This window comes from Chelon labrosus (genome assembly GCF_963514085.1).
Source record: "Chelon labrosus genome assembly, chromosome: 7".
NCBI lineage: Eukaryota > Metazoa > Chordata > Actinopteri > Mugiliformes > Mugilidae > Chelon > Chelon labrosus.
The window spans coordinates 308,807-333,172 of NC_140343.1; the positions used below are offsets into that span (position 1 = coordinate 308,807).

Sequence of the window (24,366 nt, forward strand, 5' to 3'; positions counted from 1 at the left end):
GACAGGTGGAGGTGGAGGTGGAGGGTGTAGTGACAGGTGGAGGATGTAGTGACAGTCGGAGGGTGAAGTGACAGGTGGAGGTGGAGGTGGAGGGTGTAGTGACAGGTGGAGGATGTAGTGACAGGTGGAGGGTGAAGTGACAGGTGGAGGTGGAGGTGGAGGGTGTAGTGACAGGTGGAGGTGGAGGGTGTAAAGACAGGTGGAGGGCGTAGTGACAGGTGGAGGGTGAAGTGACAGGTGGAGGTGGAGGGTGTAGAGACAGGTGGAGGGCGTAGTGACAGGTGGAGGGTGAAGTGACAGGTGGAGGTGGAGGTGGAGGGTGTAGTGACAGGTGGAGGATGTAGTGACAGGTGGAGGGTGAAGTGACAGGTGGAGGTGGAGGGTGTAGTGACAGGTGGAGGATGTAGTGACAGGTGGAGGTGGAGGGTGTAGAGACAGGTGGAGGTGGAGGGTGTAGTGACAGGTGGAGGATGTCGTGACAGGTGGAGGTGGAGGGTGTAGTGACAGGTGGAGGATGTCGTGACAGGTGGAGGTGGAGGATGTAGTGACAGGTGGAGGTGGAGGGTGTAGTGACAGGTGGAGGTAGTGACAGGTGGAGGGCATAGTGACAGGTGGAGGTGGAGGGTGTAGAGACAGGTGGAGGGCGTAGTGACAGGTGGAGGGTGAAGTGACAGGTGGAGGTGGAGGGTGTAGAGACAGGTGGAGGTGGAGGGTGTAGAGACAGGTGGAGGGCGTAGAGACAGGTGGAGGGCGTGGTGACAGGTGGAGGGCGTGGTGACAGGTGGAGGTGGAGGTGGAGGGTGTAGAGACAGGTGGAGGGTGTAGAGACAGGTGGAGGGCGTAGTGACAGGTGGAGGGTGAAGTGACAGGTGGAGGTGGAGGTGGAGAGTGTAGTGACAGGTGGAGGATGTAGTGACAGGTGGAGGGTGAAGTGACAGGTGGAGGTGGAGGGTGTAATGAAAGGTGGAGGATGTAGTGACAGGTGGAGGTGGAGGGTGTAGAGACAGGTGCAGGTGGAGGGTGTAGTGACAGGTGGAGGATGTCGTGACAGGTGGAGGTGGAGGGTGTAGTGACAGGTGGAGGATGTAGTGACAGGTGGAGGTGGAGGGTGTAGTGACAGGTGGAGGTAGTGACAGGTGGAGGGCGTAGTGACAGGTGGAGGTGGAGGGTGTAGAGACAGGTGGAGGGCGTAGTGACAGGTGGAGGGTGAAGTGACAGGTGGAGGTGGAGGTTGTAGAGACAGGTGGAGGTGGAGGGTGTACAGACAGGTGGAGGGCGTAGAGACAGGTGGAGGGCGTGGTGACAGGTGGAGGTGGAGGTGGAGGGTGTAGAGACAGGTGGCGGGTGTAGTGACAGGTGGAGGGTGAAGTGACAGGTGGAGGTGGAGGATGTAGTGACAGGTGGAGGTGGAGGGTGTAGAGACAGGTGGAGGGCGTAGTGACAGGTGGAGGGTGAAGTGACAGGTGGAGGTGGAGGGTGTAGAGACAGGTGGAGGGTGTAGTGACAGGTGGAGGGTGAAGTGACAGGTGGAGGTGGAGGGTGTAGTGACAGGTGGAGGGTGTAGAGACGGGGAGGTGGAGGGTGTAGAGACAGGTGGAGGGTGAAGTGACAGGTGGAGGGTGTAGAGACAGGTGGAGGGTGTAGTGACAGGTGGTGGTGGAGGGTGTAGAGACAGGTGGAAGGCGTAGTGACAGGTGGAGGGTGAAGTGACAGGTGGAGGTGGAGGTGGAGGGTGTAGTGACAGGTGGAGGAGGTGGAGGGTGTAGAGACAGGTGGAGGTGGAGGGTGTAGAGACAGGTGGAGGGCGTAGTGACAGGTGGAGGGTGGAGTGACAGGTGGAGGTGGAGGGTGTAGTGACAGGTGGAGGATGTAGTGACAGGTGGAGGGTGAAGTGACAGGTGGAGGTGGAGGTGGAGGGTGTAGTGACAGGTGGAGGATGTAGTGACAGGTGGAGGGTGAAGTGACAGGTGGAGGTGGAGGTGGAGGGTGTAGTGACAGGTGGAGGATGTAGTGACAGGTGGAGGTGGAGGTGGAGGGCGTAGTGACAGGTGGAGGGTGTAGAGACAGGTGGAGGTGGAGGGTGTAGAGACAGGTGGAGGTGGAGGGTGTAGAGACAGGTGGAGGGCGTAGAGACAGGTGGAGGGCGTAGTGACAGGTGGAGGTGGAGGTGGAGGGTGTAGTGACAGGTGGAGGTGGAGGGTGTAGAGACAGGTGAAGGGTGTAGTGACAGGTGGAGGGTGAAGTGACAGGTGGAGGTGGAGGGTGTAGTGACAGGTGGAGGTGGAGGGTGTAGAGACAGGTGGAGGGCGTAGTGACAGGTGGAGGGTGAAGTGACAGGTGGAGGTGGAGGGTGTAGAGACAGGTGGAGGTGGAGGGTGTAGAGACAGGTGGAGGGTGAAGTGACAGGTGGAGGTGGAGGGTGTAGTGACAGGTGGAGGGTGTAGAGACAGGTGGAGGGTGTAGAGACAGGTGGAGGGTGTAGTGACAGGTGGTGGTGGAGGGTGTAGAGACAGGTGGAAGGCGTAGTGACAGGTGGAGGGCGAAGTGACAGGTGGAGGTGGAGGTGGAGGGTGTAGTGACAGGTGGAGGTGGAGGAGGTGGAGGGTGTAGAGACAGGTGGAGGTGGAGGGTGTAGAGACAGGTGGAGGGCGTAGTGACAGGTGGAGGGTGAAGTGACAGGTGGAGGTGGAGGTGGAGGGTGTAGTGACAGGTGGAGGATGTAGTGACAGGTGGAGGGTGAAGTGACAGGTGGAGGTGGAGGTGGAGGGTGTAGTGACAGGTGGAGGATGTAGTGACAGGTGGAGGTGGAGGGTGTAGTGACAGGTGGAGGATGTCGTGACAGGTGGAGGTGGAGGATGTAGTGACAGGTGGAGGATGTAGTGACAGGTGGAGGGCGAAGTGACAGGTGGAGGGCGTAGTGACAGGTGGAGGTGGAGGGTGTAGAGACAGGTGGAGGGCGTAGTGACAGGTGGAGGTAGTGACAGGTGGAGGATGTAGAGACAGGTGGAGGTAGTGAAAGGTGGAGGGTGTAGTGACAGGTGGAGGGTGTAGAGACAGGTGGAGGGCGTCGTGACAGGTGGAGGTAGTGACAGGTGGAGGATGTAGAGACAGGTGGAGGTAGTGACAGGTGGAGGGTGTAGTGACAGGTGGAGGGTGTAGTGACAGGTGGAGGTGGAGGGTGTAGAGACAGGTGGAGGATGTAGTGACAGGTGGAGGTGGAGGGTGTAGTGACAGGTGGAGGTAGTGACAGGTGGAGGATGTAGAGACAGGTGGAGGTAGTGACAGGTGGAGGGTGTAGTGACAGGTGGAGGTGGAGGGTGTAGAGACAGGTGGAGGGCGTAGTGACAGGTGGAGGTAGTGACAGGTGGAGGATGTAGAGACAGGTGGAGGTAGTGACAGGTGGAGGGTGTAGTGACAGGTGGAGGTGGAGGTAGTGACAGGTGGAGGTAGTGACAGGTGGAGGGCGTAGTGACAGGTGGAGGTGGAGGGTGTAGAGACAGGTGGAGGGCATAGTGACAGGTGGAGGTGGAGGGTGTAGTGACAGGTGGAGGATTCAGTGACAGGTGGAGGGTGTAGTGACAGGTGGAGGATTCAGTGACAGGTGGAGGGTGTAGAGACAGGTGGAGGATTCAGTGACAGGTGGAGGATTCAGTGACAGGTGGAGGGTGTAGTGACAGGTGGAGGTAGTGACAGGTGGAGGATTCAGTGACAGGTGGAGGGTGTAGTGACAGGTGGAGGATTCAGTGACAGGTGGAGGGTGTAGAGACAGGTGGAGGGTGTAGAGACAGGTGGAGGGTGTAGTGACAGGTGGAGGATTCAGTGACAGGTGGAGGGTGTAGAGACAGGTGGAGGGTGTAGTGACAGGTGGAGGATTCAGTGACAGGTGGAGGGTGTAGTGACAGGTGGAGGATTCAGTGACAGGTGGAGGGTGTAGAGACAGGTGGAGGGTGTAGTGACAGGTGGAGGCGGGTACCGAGCTGGTGAAGTTCCCCTGGACCAGCCCCTCAGCGTACAGCTCCACCTTCAGCGCCGTGACGAAGCCGATCAGCTGGTGGACGGTCAGTCCTCTGCTGATCACCTGGTACTTGTGGACGACGGACCAGCGGCAGTGCTCCAGGATCAGCAGACGGACGTCTCTGCAGAGACAGAGGACATTAAACAAGAAGACGTGACGGCGGCGTGGGTCTCGGGCTCGTCCACATACTTGCCCAGTCTGTCCGGCTTGATGAGGATGTTGAAGTAGGTCTTCTTCAGCTGCTCTGAGAACATGGTGAAGACGCCCGGCTCTGCTCTGAAGTCCGTCAGGTGATCCACGATCAGCTTCAGCAGCAGCTGGAAGAGAAACAAGACCTGAAACTCACCTGGTGACTCCACTACCTGGGTCCCACTACCCAACCTTCGGACCCTTCGGACCCTCCGGACCCCCCGACCCTCCGGACCCCCCAACCCCCCGACCTTCGGACCCTTCGGACCCCCCGACCCTCCGGACCCCCCGACCCCCCAACCCCCCGACTCCCCGGACCCTCCGGACCCTCCGACCCTCCGGACCCCCCGACCCCCCAACCCCCCGACTCCTCGGACCCTCCGGACCCCCCGACCCTCCGGACCCCCCAACCCCCTGACCTTCGGACCCTTCGGACCCTCCGGACCCCCCGGACCCTCCGGACCCCCCGACCCCCCGACCTTCGGACGGTTCGGACCCTCCGGACCCCCCGACCCTCCGGACCCTCCGGACCCCCCGACACCCCGACCGTCCGGACCCCCCCCCCCGACCCTCCGGACCCCCCGACCCCCCGACCGTCCGGATCCTCCGGACCCTCCGGACCACCCGACCCCCCTCACCGGCAGCTTGTGGTTGAAGCCCTTCAGCCGGACCACCAGGCCGTGCTCTCCAGCCACCAGCTTGTACTCCAGCTGAGCCACGTCGGCTTCGTAGGCCGGCTCCGCCAAGTTATGAGCCAGGATGTTCACGAAGAGGTCGAAGAGGACCAGACTGACGAAGAGGAGAGAGACTCTTCATGGTGAGTACGACCTGAGACTCTGATTGGTTCATTGATTCATGGATCTGATGTAAACAGGTGTCATCTTACTTCTCAGGACTCTTCTGGATCATCGGGGAGATCAGGTGGAACCGGATGTAGCCTGAAACACATCAACGTCAAAGATGGCGTCACGACTTCAGAGACGTCCAGTGATTAAATAACAAACACCTTTATTCTCCTGATGACTGGAACGCACAAGAAATGATCTCAGCTCAACTATTAGAAACGGATGTTTTCAGGCTCTCAGGTTTCACCGCCCGAGGTTACACCTGGAGGTTACACCTGGAGGTTACACCTGGAGGTTACGCCTGAAGGTTACACCTGAAGGTTACACCTGGAGGTTACGCCTGGAGGTTACACCTGGAGGTTACACCTGGAGGTTACGCCTGGACGCTACACCTGGAGGTTACACCTGGACGTTACACCTGGACGTTACGCCTGGACGTTAAACCTGGAGGCTACACCTGGACGTTACACCTGGAGGTTACACCTGGACGCTACACCTGAAGGTTACACCTGGAGGTTACGCCTGGAGGTTACACCTGGAGGTTACACCTGGAGGTTACACCTGGACGCTACACCTGGAGGCTACGCCTGGAGGTTACACCTGGACGTTACGCCTGGACGTTAAACCTGGAGGCTACACCTGGACGTTACACCTGGAGGTTACACCTGGACGCTACACCTGGAGGCTACACCTGGACGTTACACCTGGACGTTACGCCTGGACGTTAAACCTGGAGGTTACACCTGGACGTTACACCTGGAGGTTACGCCTGGACGTTACGCCTGGACGTTACGCCTGGACGTTACACCTGGACGTTACGCCTGGACGTTAAACCTGGAGGTTACGCCTGGACGTTACACCTGGACGTTACGCCTGGACGTTACGCCTGGACGTTACACCTGGACGTTACGCCTGGACGTTACGCCTGGACGTTACACCTGGAGGCTACACCTGGACGTTACGCCTGGACGTTACACCTGGAGGTTACGCCTGGACGTTACACCTGGACGTTACACCTGGAGGTTACGCCTGGACGTTACACCTGGAGGTTACGCCTGGACGCTACGCCTGGACGCTACGCCTGGAGGTTACACCTGGACGTTACACCTGGAGGCTACACCTGGAGGCTACACCTGGAGGTTACACCTGGACGCTACACCTGGACGCTACGCCTGGAGGTTACACCTGGACGTTACACCTGGAGGTTACGCCTGGACGTTACACCTGGACGTTACACCTGGAGGCTACACCTGGAGGCTACACCTGGAGGTTACGCCTGGACGCTACGCCTGGACGCTACGCCTGGAGGTTACACCTGGACGTTACACCTGGAGGCTACACCTGGAGGTTACACCTGGAGGTTACACCTGAAGGTTACACCTGGAGGTTACGCCTGGAGGTTACGCCTGGACGCTACGCCTGGACGTTACACCTGGAGGCTACACCTGGAGGCTACACCTGGAGGTTACACCTGGACGCTACACCTGGACGCTACACCTGGAGGTTACACCTGGCAATACACTTGGAGGTTACACCTAGACGTTACACCTGGACGTTACACCTGGACGTTACACCTGAACGTTACACCAGAGGTTACACGCAGACATTACACCTGGATGTTACACCTGGAGGTTACGGTTGGGTGCTGACAGACTCACCTTTCGGGATCTTGAACTTGTTGTCCTTCTTGTACCACAGCCCGCCTCGCTTGTCGTTAACAATCCTGACAGGAAACTCAGAGTCTGGACAGTCCGACGGTTTCAGGGCAAAGTCTGTCGCTGCAGAAGAAGAAGAAATATAAACATTATAAATCTGGATCAATACAAAGACTAACTGTGAAACCTGGTCCAGCTCTGTCTGTCCACACCGACCAATGAACTGGTTCTCAGCAGGAAGGTAGAGGTCGGGGTTCAGGTCAAAGTCTCCCGTCCAACGTTGAGTCCACTCATCTGGGATATCTGATGAACAAAACGAACACACACACATATTAAAACAACTTCAGATTCTCCTGCTCTCCAGGATCAGAAAGCTGCACCTGAACGCACCACAAAGACTACAGCCATCAACCAGCTGATTCATAAGATCTACACCTTCAGACCAGCAGGGGGCAGTAGTGTGGATTCATCGCTCAAGAGAGGAAACAGGAAGAGGTACTGTTAGCAGGGAGGCTAGGAAGAGGTACCGTTAGCTGCGAGGCTAGGAAGAGGTACTGTTAGCTGCGAGGCTAGGAAGAGCTACTGTTAGCAGGGAGGCTAGGAAGAGGTACCGTTAGCTGCGAGGCTAGGAAGAGGTACTGTTAGCTGCGAGGCTAGGAAGAGGTACCGTTAGCTGCGAGGCTAGGAAGAGCTACTGTTAGCAGGGAGGCTAGGAAGAGGTACCGTTAGCTGCGAGGCTAGGAAGAGCTACTGTTAGCTGCGAGGCTAGGAAGGGTCGTACAGAACTAGCCTCTTCTAAATCAGCTGGTCAGCTGGTCTTCTTTCATGGTGGTTAGTGAGGAGTCGTACCTTCGCTGCTGTAGCTGGTACCGAACCATTTCTCTTTGAGTGAACAGCGACCTTCATTCTCTGGAGACAGCAGCAGTAGGTTAGCTCTGGTGGGCGTCAGTAGGGACAGAGCAGCGCTGATCACCTGAACACAACACAACACAAACGCTGAGCACCTGAACACAACACAAGCACTGAGCACCTGAACACAACACAACACAAACACTGATCACCTGAACACAACACAACACAAACACTGATCACCTGAACACAACACATCACACACGCTGAGCACCTGAACACAACACACACGCTGAGCACCTGAACACAACACAACACAAACACTGATCACCTGAACACAACACAACACAAGCACTGAGCACCTGAACACAACACAACACAAACACTGAGCACCAGGGGGGTATTCCAGAAAGCAGGTTTACTGGCTTAACTGGATATGTAAACCCAGAGTTAGCGGTAAACCTGGGATTTCGGTTCCAGAACGCTCAAATATGATCAGGCTATGTAAGTAACTATGGTAACATAGGCTCTGAACTTAACTGGGTATGTAAACCCAGAGTTAGCGGTAAACCTGGGATTTCGGTTCCAGAACGCTCAAAAATGATCAGGCTATGTAAGTAACTATAGTAACATAGGCTCTGAACTTAACCTGGTAGGGGTAGGTTTTGTTCAGGTTATGTTCGGGTATTTAAGTGCACGTTCAGCCAGACCGCTGTTTCCACACTTGTCACACAATGACGTTTCCTTTTGAGGAAGATCCAGTTGACATTGAAGCACAAATCATTCGGGCTATTCACCGTGAGAGGATATAAGACCACGACTTAATATCCTTTCTTTTCCTGATGAGTTTTTGCCAGAGCGCTACTGTTTTTCTGCGGAATCTTTAATATATTTAAACAACATTCTCCATCCCCACATTTCGAACGTTACGCATCGTGGATTCGCTCATCGTAATTGTTGCGCGCGCGTGCGGGCTCCACCACTCCACCTCCACCTACAACTGAGAAGTTCATAAATTGGTCATTTTCGAACTTGCAAGGCTACACAAATTAGACATAAGTGATTTAGGCGTAGGCCTATTAGGGAAAATGCATTGCACTTGTTAATTTTGCTCCTCCTGGGAGGTTGAGGGCTCCGATGACGTGCCCCCAGAAATCCCCTCCATCATCGGACGCCCTCGATTGATACTGATCGCCAACTCCTCCACAGGGGTGAGGGGGGACACCGCTGGCCCAGAACCGGTCTTCCTCTCTTCTGCTTTCTTCCTATTGGCTTTGAAATGAATGTAACTTGTTGCAATATGGCAATTCAAGAATATAATACTGGATAAGTGATGTCTAAGATGATGCACCCAGATATATCTTACCAACTTGGACAATGTTTTTATATTTTGTTTTGACCTGCGGCCACGTTCTCTTGAGGGCGGTCGGGTTACATCTAATTAAAAATAATACAATATATGACAAGGTAGTCTATAGTATAAGAAAGTCTCATACAAAGCAGTTAATATGTAGCCTAATATCTACTGAATTATTGTGCTTCTGACACATTAATGTGCTATAGCCTACTAAACTTACGCATTTACGCGGTCGGCAATTCTCTGCCAAGCAAGATCTCGTTCCTTGGCAGACGCGCAAGTATTGCTTTTTTTCGTGATTATCGCTCTTTCCTCCTCGTACGCCTCGAGCAGAACTTGCTGCTCCGCTTCAGAAAAATAGGCTGCTCTGCGCTTTGCCATTTTTACTCATGGTTTCGACTCTCAATAGATGATGCCTTTATAACTTCACCGTGATCGCGCACAACTCTGGGTTAAACAATCCGGGGTTGATTGAACTGATTGCTAACCGGTGTTTTGGAACCGACAGCTCGGGTTTAGTCGCCTCAGGTTCAGACAACCCAGAGGTTAAGTTTTATCTCAGTGTTTGTTAAACCTGCTTTCTGGAATACCCCCCTGAACACAACACAACACAAACACTGATCACCTGAACACAACACATCACACACGCTGATCACCTGAACACAACACATCACACACGCTGATCACCTGAACACAACACAACACACACGCTGAGCACCTGAACACAACACACACGCTGATCACCTGAACACAACACAACACAAACACTGATCACCTGAACACAACACAACACACACGCTGAGCACCTGAACACAACACACGCTGATCACCTGAACACAACACACACGCTGATCACCTGAACACAACACAACACAAACACTGATCACCTGAACACAACACACGCTGATCACCTGAACACAACACACACGCTGATCACCTGAACACAACACAACACAAACACTGATCACCTGAACACAACACATCACACACGCTGAGCACCTGAACACAACACACACGCTGAGCACCTGAACACAACACAACACAAACACTGATCACCTGAACACAACACAACACAAACACTGATCACCTGAACACAACACAACACACACGCTGAGCACCTGAACACAACACAACACACACACTGATCACCTGAACACAACACATCACACACGCTGAGCACCTGAACACAACACACACGCTGAGCACCTGAACACAACACAACACACACACTGATCACCTGAACACAACACAACACACACGCTGAGCACCTGAACACAACACAAACACTGATCACCTGAACACAACACAACACAAACACTGATCACCTGAACACAACACAACACACACGCTGAGCACCTGAACACAACACAACACACACACTGATCACCTGAACACAACACAACACAAACACTGATCACCTGAACACAACACATCACACACGCTGAGCACCTGAACACAACACACACGCTGAGCACCTGAACACAACACAACACAAACACTGATCACCTGAACACAACACAACACAAACACTGATCACCTGAACACAACACAACACACACGCTGAGCACCTGAACACAACACAACACACACACTGATCACCTGAACACAACACAACACACACGCTGAGCACCTGAACACAACACAACACACACGCTGAGCACCTGAACACAACACAACACACACACTGATCACCTGAACACAACACAACACACACGCTGATCACCTGAACACAACACAACACACACACTGAGCACCTGAACACAACACAACACACACGCTGAGCACCTGAACACAACACAACACAAACGCTGATCACCTGAACACAACACAACACACACGCTGAGCACCTGAACACAACACAAACACTGATCACCTGAACACAACACAACACACACGCTGATCACCTGAACACAACACAACACACACGCTGAGCACCTGAACACAACACAACACACACACTGAGCACCTGAACACAACACAACACACACGCTGAGCACCTGAACACAACACAACACAAACGTTGATCACCTGAACACAACACAACACACACGCTGAGCACCTGAACACAACACAAACACTGATCACCTGAACACAACACAACACAAACGCTGAGCACCTGAACACAACACAACACACACGCTGAGCACCTGAACACAACACAAACACTGATCACCTGAACACAACACAACACACACACTGAGCACCTGAACACAACACAACACACACGCTGAGCACCTGAACACAACACAACACAAACGTTGATCACCTGAACACAACACAACACACACGCTGAGCACCTGAACACAACACAAACACTGATCACCTGAACACAACACAACACAAACACTGATCACCTGAACACAACACAACACACACGCTGAGCACCTGAACACAACACAACACACACGCTGATCACCTGAACACAACACAACACAAGCACTGAGCACCTGAACACAACACAACACAAACGCTGAGCACCTGAACACAACACACACGCTGAGCACCTGAACACAACACAACACACACACTGAGCACCTGAACACAACACAACACACACGCTGAGCACCTGAACACAACACAACACAAACGCTGAGCACCTGAACACAACACACGCTGATCACCTGAACACAACACAACACACACGCTGAGCACCTGAACACAACACAAACACTGATCACCTGAACACAACACAACACAAACACTGATCACCTGAACACAACACATCACACACGCTGAGCACCTGAACACAACACAACACAAACGCTGATCACCTGAACACAACACATCACACACGCTGATCACCTGAACACAACACAAACACTGATCACCTGAACACAACACAAACACTGATCACCTGAACACAACACAACACACACGCTGATCACCTGAACACAACACAACACACACGCTGAGCACCTGAACACAACACAACACACACACTGAGCACCTGAACACAACACAACACACACGCTGAGCACCTGAACACAACACAACACAAACGTTGATCACCTGAACACAACACAACACACACGCTGAGCACCTGAACACAACACAAACACTGATCACCTGAACACAACACAACACAAACGCTGAGCACCTGAACACAACACAACACACACGCTGAGCACCTGAACACAACACAAACACTGATCACCTGAACACAACACAACACACACACTGAGCACCTGAACACAACACAACACACACGCTGAGCACCTGAACACAACACAACACAAACGTTGATCACCTGAACACAACACAACACACACGCTGAGCACCTGAACACAACACAAACACTGATCACCTGAACACAACACAACACAAACACTGATCACCTGAACACAACACAACACACACGCTGAGCACCTGAACACAACACAACACACACGCTGATCACCTGAACACAACACAACACAAGCACTGAGCACCTGAACACAACACAACACAAACGCTGAGCACCTGAACACAACACACACGCTGAGCACCTGAACACAACACAACACACACACTGAGCACCTGGGGGGTATTCCAGAAAGCAGGTTTACCGCTAACTCTGGGTATGTAAACCCAGAGTTAGCGGTAAACCTGGGATTTCGGTTCCAGAACGCTCAAATATGATCAGGCTATGTAAGTAACCATGGTAACATAGGCTCTGAACTTAACTGGGTATGTAAACCCAGAGTTAGCGGTAAACCTGGGATTTCGGTTCCAGAACGCTCAAAAATGATCAGGCTATGTAAGTAACCATGGTAACATAGGCTCTGAACTTAACCTGGTAGGGGTAGGTTTTGTTCAGGTTATGTTCGGGTATTTAAGTGCACGTTCAGCCAGACCGCTTTTTCCACACTTGTCACACAATGACGTTTCCTTTTGAGGAAGATCCAATTGACATTGAAGCACAAATCATTCGGGCTATTCACCGTGAGAGGGTATAAGACCACGACTTAATATCCTTTCTTTTCCTGATGAGTTTTTGCCAGAGCACTACTGTTTTTCTTCGGAATCTTTAATATATTTAAACAGCATTCTCCATCCCCACATTTCGAACGTTACGCATCGTGGATTCGCTCATCGTAATTGTTGCGCGTGCGATAGCCTATTGCACAACATTGCAACGTTGCGCAATGAATTAGTTCCTGCTATTGAGGAGCAGATAGGAACACATTCAGCAACTTGACATCAGAGATGGTCAAAGAATGCGTGATGAAATCTGTCACAATCACTTCAACCAAAAAAAATAAAATAAATGCACGTAAGACTGTTTCACACATTTATTTGCCCATTGCGTGTTTCATGGCCTGAAAAGAGAAAACACTTCATTATAGAGCAAATGTTCTGATCCAGTGTTCTCATGCACTGACAGAAAACATGAAGAAACTATGCTCTAGTCTCTGCACAGCATTTCTTTACCTCGATTCCTCCTTGACTGCTGATAATGTCTATTCATCCTCCTATTATTTATATGAACGGTAATATTGGCTATAAATTGGTCATTTTCGAACATGCAAGGCTACACAAATTAGACAGAAGTGGGCCTATTAGGGTAAATACATTGCACTTGTTCATTTTGCTCCTCCTGGGAGGTTGAGGGCTCCGATGACGTGCCCCCAGGAATCCCCTCCATCATCGGACGCCCTCGATTGATACTGATCGCCAACTCCTCCACAGGGGTGAGGGGGGACACCGCTGGCCCAGAACCGGTCTTCCTCTCCTCTGCTTTCTTCCTATTGGCTTTGAAATGAATGTAACTTGTTGCAATATGGCAATTCAAGAATATAATACTGGATAAGTGATGTCTAAGATGATGCACTCAGATATATCTTACCAACTTGGACAATGTTTTTATATTTTGTTTTGACCTGCGGCCACGTTCTCTTGAGGGCGGTCGGGTTACATCTAATTAAAAATAATACAATATATGACAAGGTATTCTATAGTATAAGAAAGTCTCATACAAAGAAGTTAATATGTAGCCTAATATCTACTGAATTATTGTGCTTCTGACACATTAGTGTGCTATATCCTACTAAACTTACGCATTTACGCGGTCGGCAATTCTCTGCCAAGCAAGATCTCGTTCCTTTTATTGCTTTTTTCGTTATTATCGCTCTTTCCTCCTCGTACGCCTCGAGCAGAACTTGCTGCTCCGCTTCAGAAAAATAGGCTGCTCTGCGCTTTGCCATTTTTAATCATGGTTTCGACTCTCAATAGATGATGCCTTTATAACTTCGCCGTGATCGCGCACAACTCTAGGTTAAACAATCCGGGGTTGATTGAACTGATTGCAAACCGGTGTTTTGGAACCGACAGCTCGGGTTTAGTCGCCTCAGGTTCAGACAAGCCAGAGGTTAAGTTTTATCTCAGTGTTTGTTAAACCTGCTTTCTGGAATACCCCCCTGAACACAACACAACACACACGCTGAGCACCTGAACACAACACAACACAAACGCTGAGCACCTGAACACAACACACGCTGATCACCTGAACACAACACAACACACACGCTGAGCACCTGAACACAACACAAACACTGATCACCTGAACACAACACAACACAAACACTGATCACCTGAACACAACACAAACACTGATCACCTGAACACAACACAACACAAACACTGATCACCTGAACACAACACAAACACTGATCACCTGAATCTGACTGAATGGATGTGACATGTTTTAAACAGAGTCTTCTATTCTATTTTAATCTGATAATAGTTTTTTAAACCCTACTCGTTACCTGCGGCTCGTACTCAAACATGAGTTGGTCTCCTGTCAGGAAGTCCTGTTTAGGGAACAGCTGCATGTTCTCACAGATGTTCTCCACAAACTCAATGGGATCCGTCTGTCAGGAACATGAGAACAGGAGGTTAAAGAGACAAATAAAGCTGACGGATGACATTCATTAACGATTATATTCATTAATGTGAATGTTCAGGTTGAATCAGTGTCTCTGAGATGTTTCAGTATAAATAAAAATGATTTCTCCTCTGACACGTGAAACCATACCTGCTCCTGATAGTGGAACTCGTTGGCTTCAATCTTCTGAATTTCCTCATAGATCCTTAAAGAACATAAATAGTTAAAGCAACAAGAACAGACAGAAGAGTCTTATATTAAATAACAATTAAAGGCGAACTAGCGCCCAGGGAACAGGTTTAAAAGGCTGAGCTAATGCTAATGCTAATGCTAACCTCTGCTGAGGACCTAGAGTCTGCAGCATCTTCAGGTACTGGAACACAAAGTGGACCACCTGCACACAACAGTCACAACTTGAGAGATGACCAACACGTCTCCACCAATCAGAGCTTCAGACCCGTTGCCATGGTTACAGATGGTGCTGAGACATGATATGAGACGGGCTGTGGGTACCTGGTAGAAGTTCTGGTAGCCCTGGTCGGTGAGGGTGATGGAGATGGAGAAGATGGAGTAGGTGGTGTTCTGGTCGAAGCCCGTCTCACTGTTCCCTCCAAACAGAGCCAGAGCCCAGCACCTGAGGCACCAAACAAGATCAGTCTCATCCATCAGTCTCATCTGATTCATCCATCAGTCTCATCCATCAGTCTCATCCATCAGTCTCATCTGATTCATCCATCAGTCTCATCCATCAGTCTCATCCATCAGTCTCATCTGATTCATCCATCAGTCTCATCTGATTCATCCATCAGTCTCATCCATCAGTCTCATCTGATCCATCAGTCTCATCTGATTCATCCATCAGTCTCATCTGATTCATCCATCAGTCTCATCCATCAGTCTCATCTGATTCATCCATCAGTCTCATCCATCAGTCTCATCCATCAGTCTCATCCATCAGTCTCATCTGATTCATCCATCAGTCTCATCTGATTCATCCATCAGTCTCATCTGATTCATCAGTCTCATCCATCAGTCTCATCCATCAGTCTCATCTGATTCATCCATCAGTCTCATCCATCAGTCTCATCCATCAGTCTCATCTGATTCATCCATCAGTCTCATCAGTCTCATCCATCAGTCTCATCTGATTCATCCATCAGTCTCATCTGATTCATCCATCAGTCTCATCAATCAGTCTCATCTGATTCATCCATCAGTCTCATCCATCAGTCTCATCAATCAGTCTCATCCATCAGTCTCATCAGTCTCATCCATCAGTCTCATCCATCAGTCTCATCTGATTCATCCATCAGTCTCATCTGATTCATCCATCAGTCTCATCCATCAGTCTCATCTGATTCATCCATCAGTCTCATCCATCAGTCTCATCTGATTCATCCATCAGTCTCATCCATCAGTCTCATCTGATTCATCCATCAGTCTCATCCATCAGTCTCATCCATCAGTCTCATCTGATTCATTCATCAGTCTCATCCATCAGTCTCATCTGATTCATCCATCAGTCTCATCCATCAGTCTCATCCATCAGTCTCATCTGATTCATCCATCAGTCTCATCCATCAGTCTCATCCATCAGTCTCATCTGATTCATTCATCAGTCTCATCCATCAGTCTCATCCATCAGTCTCATCTGATTCATCCATCAGTCTCATCCATCAGTCTCATCTGATTCATCCATCAGTCTCATCTGATCCATCAGTCTCATCTGATTCATCCATCAGTCTCATCTGATTCATCAGTCTCATCTGATCCATCAGTCTCATCTGATTCATCCATCAGTCTCATCTGATCCATCAGTCTCATCTGATTCATCCATCAGTCTCATCTGATCCATCAGTCTCATCTGATCCATCAGTCTCATCTGATTCATCCATCAGTCTCATCCATCAGTCTCATCTGATTCATCCATCAGTCTCATCCATCAGTCTCATCCATCAGTCTCATCCATCAGTCTCATCCATCAGTCTCATCTGATTCATCCATCAGTCTCATCTGATTCATCCATCAGTCTCATCTGATTCATCAGTCTCATCCATCAGTCTCATCCATCAGTCTCATCTGATTCATCCATCAGTCTCATCCATCAGTCTCATCCATCAGTCTCATCTGATTCATCCATCAGTCTCATCTGATTCATCCATCAGTCTCATCCATCAGTCTCATCTGATTCATCCATCAGTCTCATCTGATTCATCCATCAGTCTCATCTGATTCATCCATCAGTCTCATCCATCAGTCTCATCTGATTCATCCATCAGTCTCATCCATCAGTCTCATCAATCAGTCTCATCTGATTCATCCATCAGTCTCATCAATCAGTCTCATCCATCAGTCTCATCAGTCTCATCCATCAGTCTCATCCATCAGTCTCATCTGATTCATCCATCAGTCTCATCTGATTCATCCATCAGTCTCATCCATCAGTCTCATCTGATTCATCCATCAGTCTCATCCATCAGTCTCATCTGATTCATCCATCAGTCTCATCTGATCCATCAGTCTCATCTGATTCATCAGTCTCATCTGATCCATCAGTCTCATCTGATTCATCCATCAGTCTCATCCATCAGTCTCATCTGATTCATCCATCAGTCTCATCCATCAGTCTCATCAATCAGTCTCATCCATCAGTCTCATCTGATTCATCCATCAGTCTCATCTGATTCATCAGTCTCATCAGTCTCATCAATCAGTCTCATCAATCAGTCTCATCTGATCAATCAGTCTCATCTGATTCATCAGTCTCATCTGATCCATCAGTCTCATCTGATTCATCCATCAGTCTCATCCATCAGTCTCATCTGATTCATCCATCAGTCTCATCAATCAGTCTCATCTGATCAATCAGTCTCATCTGATTCATCCATCAGTCTCATCTGATTCATCCATCAGTCTCATCCATCAGTCTCATCTGATTCATCCATCAGTCTCATCCATCAGTCTCATCAGTCTCATCCATCAGTCTCATCTGATTCATCCATCAGTCTCATCCATCAGTCTCATCCATCAGTCTCATCTGATTCATCCATCAGTCTCATCTGATCCATCAGTCTCATCTGATTCATCAGTCTCATCTGATCCATCAGTCTCATCTGATTCATCCATCAGTCTCATCCATCAGTCTCATCTGATTCATCCATCAGTCTCATCCATCAGTCTCATCAATCAGTCTCATCCATCAGTCTCATCCATCAGTCTCATCCATCAGTCTCATCTGATTCATCCATCAGTCTCATCCATCAGTCTCATCTGATTCATCCATCAGTCTCATCCATCAGTCTCATCTGATTCATCCATCAGTCTCATCTGATTCATCAGTCTCATCAGTCTCATCAATCAGTCTCATCAATCAGTCTCATCTGATCAATCAGTCTCATCTGATTCATCAGTCTCATCTGATTCATCCATCAGTCTCATCTGATTCATCCATCAGTCTCATCTGATTCATCCATCAGTCTCATCCATCAGTCTCATCTGATTCATCCATCAGTCTCATCTGATTCATCCATCAGTCTCATCTGATTCATCAGTCTCATCTGATCCATCAGTCTCATCTGATTCATCAATCAGTCTCATCCATCAGTCTCATCTGATTCATCCATCAGTCTCATCTGATTCATCAGTCTCATCAGTCTCATCCATCAGTCTCATCTGATTCATCAGTCAGTCTCATCTGATTCATCAGTCAGTCTCATCTGATTCATCAGTCTCATCAGTCTCATCCATCAGTCTCATCTGATTCATCAGTCAGTCTCATCTGATTCATCAGTCTCATCAGTCTCATCCATCAGTCTCATCTGATTCATCAGTCAGTCTCATCTGATTCATCAGTCTCATCTGATCCATCAGTCTCATCTGATTCATCAGTCAGTCTCATCTGATTCATCAGTCAGTCTCATCTGATTCATCAGTCTCATCTGATTCATCAGTCTCATCTGATTCATCAGTCAGTCTCATCTGATTCATCAGTCTCATCTGATTCATCCATCAGTCTCATCTGATTCATCCATCAGTCTCATCTGATTCATCCATCAGTCTCATCTGATTCATCAGTCAGTCTCATCTGATTCATCAATGTACAAATTCATGTATTTTCATGACTCACTTCTTCCTGAGTAGAGACAGGATGCTGCCGGCTCCCTCATGTCCGATCAACCAGGAAATGTAATGAAGAGGTTTCACTCTGAAACAAGGTCAGAAACAGACTCACCTGCAGGTCAGAAACAGACTCACCTGCAGGTCAGAAACAGACTCACCTGTAGTATTTTCCCTGTGGAGGTACGGCCCAGCTGATGGTCAGAGCATGAACCTTTCTCACAGGAACGACTGAAACACATGAAGAGATTCACAGATGACCTGAATGATTCTTTAAAGTTTTAATCTCCTGACAGCCCTCACATAAAAACCTGATTAGAATATAAACGATTAATAATATTAATAATAATAATAATAATAATAATGATGGTGATGATGATGATGGTGATGATGATGATGACCTCTGTAGAGCTTGTTGAAGGCTGGCGTGTCAAACGGCTGCTGGAGGTGAGAGAAGTCTGGTCGAGGTTCACAACTGGAAACAACACAACATGTTCACTTCCTGGTGTCTTTCACTGTGTGTATGTGTATATGTGTATATACAGTATGTGTGTTGTGTTGTGTATATGTGTATATGTGTATATACAGTATGTGTGTTGTGTATATGTGTATATATAGTATGTGTGTTGTGTATATGTGTATATACAGTATGTGTGTTGTGTATATGTGTACAGTATGTGTGTTGTGTTGTGTATATGTGTATATACAGTATGTGTGTTGTGTGTATATGTGTATATACAGTATGTGTGTTGTGTATATGTGTATATACAGTATGTGTGTTGTGTGTATATGTGTATATACAGTATGTGTGTTGTGTGTATATGTGTATATGTGTATATACAGTATGTGTATATGTGTATATGTGTATATACAGTATGTGTGTTGTGTATATGTGTATATACAGTATGTGTGTTGTGTATGTGTGTATATGTGTATATACAGTATGTGTATATGTGTATATGTGTATATACAGTATGTGTGTTGTGTATATGTGTATATACAGTATGTGTGTTGTGTATATGTGTATATACAGTATGTGTGTTGTGTATGTGTGTATATACAGTATGTGTATGTGTGTATATGTGTATATACAGTATGTGTATATGTGTATATGTGTATATGTGTATATACAGTATGTGTGTTGTGTTTTCTCACTTGTTGGGGACCGTGATGAAGATGTCTCTGACCCACTGCTCCAGAGTGTCCAGAGTCTCTAAACAACAACAGTGTCAGGTTAACATTCACACATTAGCATACGGCGCTAACACGCTAATGTGTGAACTACAACGAGCAGCTGAGTAATATCTGGAGGTATTAAGAGTTTCACAGTTCTCATGAAGATGTTTCTGAGTCTCTACCTCTGGACTGAACGGCGAGCGTCATGTAGTGAGCAGAGTAATATCTCCTCCAGAAGTCTCTGAGCCGCTGGTACGTGTTGATCTGCTTCTCTCTGGGCTCGTGTTTTAATGTCTGAGCGTTTCCTGGAGGGAGAAACAGAGGCGGAGTCAGACCGTCATCATCATCAGTCCGGTCACATGTGTTGATTACTGCTGTCTGTGCCTTCTAAAGACCAGACCAGGTACACAGACCTGTCTGGTATACAGGTATATAGACGGGTCTGTATACCTGTATACCAGACAGGTATACAGACCCGTCTGGTATACAGGTATATAGACGGGTCTGTATACCAGACAGGTATACAGACCCGTCTATATACCTGTCTGGTATACAGGTATATAGACGGGTCTGTATACCAGACAGGTATACAGACCCGTCTATATACCTGTCTGGTATACAGGTATATAGACGGGTCTGTATACCTGTATACAGACCCGTCTATATACCTGTCTGGTATACAGGTATACAGACCCGTCTATATACCTGTATACAGGACAGGACAACCTGGATGGAATCAGACTGAACCAAGAGAAGAGGTTGGAAACACCTTGGACTTATCTCTCTGAGCTCCTCAGATTCAGTTCAGACTTCAGAGTCTCATCATGGATTCAGATTAACACAGCTCATTGTTTTCAACACATCTGTTAATCTGATCTGATTCGTTTAGTCGTATCAAAAACATGGAGGCCGGAGCAGAAATAAATAAACAGGTCATCTGAAGCCAAGCAGAGGTTAAAGAAGCTTTAGTTCAGACTGAGAACATTCAAAAATAAGAAATGATGAACATGCAGAGAGACAGCTTTGATTAAAGTTATTAACATTAATTCATTTAAACTGGTTCTGATGTCATGACCTCAGTCTGGCTGGAGGTCAGGAAACCAGGAAGTGATGAAAGAAAGGAACGAAAGAAGACGATGAAAGTGTGGTGAATAATTTTAGCCTGAAGGAGGCAGTAATAATGACCTAACCCTGTAGGGACTGAACTAACAGAAGAAGAAGAAGACAAGCAGAAACTTTTAAATGTGTTGTTTCACTAGAACTAACTTATCGACACTTACTGTGGTTACAAGGTTATTCTGAGCCGCATGTGTCTCAGTAATAATAACATGAATCTACATAAAGCAGCAGATTTGTTCATGATGATCAGAGAATTAAAAACCTGAGAAACATCCTTTAGAACAGATTAAAAAACCTTTCTTGAACAGTTTTTGGTTATACCATGACCTGGAGAACTGAGAACCTTCCCAGGCATCTACAGATTAAATATTAGAACCTATGGACGGAGACATGAGCACAGACTCTCTCCTCCTCCTGGTTATTTAGCAGGTCTATCAGGTCCAGGACGGAGACATGCAGACAGACTGGAAACCAGTTTGTCAAACACAACCTGCAGAAACAGACATTTACACCTATAATGAAACATAAATGTTCCTCCACCACAGATCTGCTGGAAAAGAAGAAGCTCAATGAATGGACAGTGTCACAGATGAGGATGACGATGATACCAGGACGCTGATCTGACAGGCCAATCAGAACATGTGGGAGGGGCTTAATGTGGTGATGGACAGAACATGCGATTAGTCTCTGATTGGCTGAAGGAGTTTGAGTCAGCGCCACCTAGAGGCTGAGAGATGAACCAGGTGATGCTACCTGGAGGATAGCAATAATAAAATGGACGTCTGGATTATTCTGGATTATTCTGGATTATTCTGGAGTCAGACAGACATCACAGTGGTTCAGTTATCAGGAGAACAAACAACCAATATCACGTCTGTTGTAAATTATATGAACAAGAAATGGATTTAAAGCAAAAACAGTTATTGAGGTTTTAGTGGAGAAGCAGACGTCACACGGTTCTTAGCTCTGATTGGTCGGAGGACTACCCAGGTGATGCAGAAGGATTTTAATTCTCTGGATCAAAATGATTCCAGATAGAGAGTTACCAGAGTTAAAATCAAATTAAGAAAGGTCAGGGGTCAGGGGTCAGGGGAAGGTCCTCACAGAGACAGTAGTGTGTTAGTGACTCACCCCAGCAGAACTTCCTCATGGGGTGTCCTTCTTTGGCCAGACTCCCAAACAGCATCTCCTTGCGATGGGAGTCCGACGGCCTCGCCAGCTGGTACTCTGAGGACAGATGGACAGGAAGTGACATCAGAGACCAGAGACGAGAACGGCAGCCGATGAAAAGAGAGGAAACGTTTACCGACCGCTGTCCACGGCCTCCACCTCTCTGTCGATGGCGTCCTCGATCATCAGAGGACAGATGAAGAACTGAGCCCACCTGGAACACAGAGACGGTTTAACTGTGACTAAAGATGGCCGCCGACCACGGACTCTTAATCAGGTTCAGTCAGAGTTCAGGTCAACAGGTCAACAGGAAGTTCAGGTGAAGGAGCTCACCTGTCCAGCGCCTCTCTGAAATACTTCCTCTGGACGTCGAACTGGAAGATGGTTCTCTCACAGTCCGTGGAGGCGTTGTCACTGCCGCCGTGTTTCTTCAGGAAGGCGTCGAAGCCGTTCTCCGCCGGGTATTTCTCACTGCCCATGAACACCACTGGAAACACACATTTAAAGTGATGTCATGTTATCGATCAGTGATGTCACTGATCATGTGATCAGTTCAGACTCACTGTGCTCCAGGAAGTGTGCGAGGCCCGGCAGGTCATCTGGATCACTGAAGCTACCGACGCTGATACACAGAGCAGCTGCTGCCTGGACACAGATAATAAACACGTCCAACTCTCATCTAGCTACACACACATATATTATATTATATTATATTATATTATATTATATTATATTATATTATATTAAATACACAGCCTGGCCAAAACAAAGGCTCCACCTGGATCTAACTAATCAAACAGGTATTCACCTCCTATTGGATAATTACTGCATGGGTGATTATCTTTCAGCTGACAACAAGTTATTTAAGCCCAACTGATGCAATGAGTAGCTTCTCATTTCTTCAACAACCATGTCTAAAGACACATCCTGTGGTCGTCTGTTTGAGAAGGGTCAAATCATTGGCATGCATCAAGCAGAGAAAACATCTAAGGAGATTGTAGAAACTACTAAAACTGGGTTAAGAACTGTCCAAGGCATTATTAAAAACTGGAAGGATAGTGGAGAAGCATCAGGGTAAGAAGAGAGGCAGATGAAGTGATGCACCCATCATGCCTAGTGTCTACTGTACAAGCCTGTGCTATGGGGCAGTGCTATGATCTGGGGTTGCTGCAGTTGCTCAGGTCTAGGTTCAGCAACATTATGAGGTCAGCTGACTACCTGAATATACTGAATGACCAGGTTATTCCATCAATGGATCATATTCCAAGATGACAATGCCAGGATTCATGGGGCTCAGATTGTGAAAGAGTGGTTCAGGGAGCATGAGACATCATGTTCACACATGGATTGGCCACCACAGAGTCCAGACCTGAACCCCATTGAGAATCTTTGGGATGTGCTGGAGAAGGCTTTGAGCAGTGGTCAGACTCTCCATCATCAATACAAGATCTTGGTGGAAAATGAATGAAACACTGGATGGAAATAAATCTGGAGACATTGGAGAAGATTATAGAAACAATGATACAGAGAATGAGCTGGAATCAGAGATAAAGGAGGTCCAACCAGATACTAGAGGGGGACCTTTGTTTTTGGCCAGGTAGTGTATAATAACATAATATAATATAATATAATATAATATATATATGATATAATATGTGTGTGTGTGTGTGTGTGTGTGTGTGTGTGTGTGTGTGTGTGTGGTTTTATTCAGTCGGGGTTAACGTCCACAGATCAGGACCAAACGTCTCCTTCACCTGTTTCTCTGAGCTCTTCTTCTTCTTCGCTGCGTCCTCCTCGTCCTCCTCCTCAAAGTCACTGTCCTGTTCCTCCTCCTCTTCATCCTCCTCGTCCTCCTCTGATCCCTCTCCTGAATCCTCCTCTTCCTCCTCCTCTTCCTCCTGCTCCTCCCCCCTCTGGTCCTCTGCGTTTTCCTCGTCTCCGTTCCCTTCAGTCCCGCTGAAGTCAGAGATGAGGAGCGCTCGGAGGCCGTTGTTCAGCTCGATGAACCTGCA

At 48.2% G+C, this 24,366-nt stretch overlaps 1 protein-coding gene across 2 annotated transcripts in view; it reads right to left on the minus strand.

The window, feature by feature from the left end:
* The window catches only part of nrd1b (nardilysin b (N-arginine dibasic convertase)), a 37,219-nt gene that overhangs the window by 11,496 nt on the left and 1,357 nt on the right, over nucleotides 1-24,366 (minus strand). Inside the window, exons 3-23 of one of the 2 annotated variants that reach the window (XM_084548877.1) lie at nucleotides 24,109-24,361; nucleotides 22,918-22,999; nucleotides 22,688-22,841; nucleotides 22,495-22,568; nucleotides 22,316-22,411; nucleotides 20,248-20,370; nucleotides 20,045-20,102; nucleotides 19,291-19,364; nucleotides 19,051-19,120; nucleotides 18,900-18,977; nucleotides 15,287-15,407; nucleotides 15,109-15,167; nucleotides 14,924-14,978; nucleotides 14,655-14,759; nucleotides 7,554-7,677; nucleotides 6,921-7,007; nucleotides 6,708-6,827; nucleotides 5,091-5,142; nucleotides 4,843-4,993; nucleotides 4,205-4,332; nucleotides 3,974-4,136 (exon numbers count right to left, since the gene is read on the minus strand). In XM_084548877.1, the coding sequence (XP_084405003.1) occupies nucleotides 3,974-4,136; nucleotides 4,205-4,332; nucleotides 4,843-4,993; nucleotides 5,091-5,142; nucleotides 6,708-6,827; nucleotides 6,921-7,007; nucleotides 7,554-7,677; nucleotides 14,655-14,759; nucleotides 14,924-14,978; nucleotides 15,109-15,167; nucleotides 15,287-15,407; nucleotides 18,900-18,977; nucleotides 19,051-19,120; nucleotides 19,291-19,364; nucleotides 20,045-20,102; nucleotides 20,248-20,370; nucleotides 22,316-22,411; nucleotides 22,495-22,568; nucleotides 22,688-22,841; nucleotides 22,918-22,999; nucleotides 24,109-24,361 (2,227 nt within the window). Of the gene's footprint in view, nucleotides 1-3,973; nucleotides 4,137-4,204; nucleotides 4,333-4,842; nucleotides 4,994-5,090; nucleotides 5,143-6,707; nucleotides 7,008-7,553; nucleotides 7,678-14,654; nucleotides 14,760-14,923; nucleotides 14,979-15,108; nucleotides 15,168-15,286; nucleotides 15,408-18,899; nucleotides 18,978-19,050; nucleotides 19,121-19,290; nucleotides 19,365-20,044; nucleotides 20,103-20,247; nucleotides 20,371-22,315; nucleotides 22,412-22,494; nucleotides 22,569-22,687; nucleotides 22,842-22,917; nucleotides 23,000-24,108; nucleotides 24,362-24,366 lie in introns of both variants that reach the window. The other variant, XM_084548876.1, reaches the window with a different exon arrangement.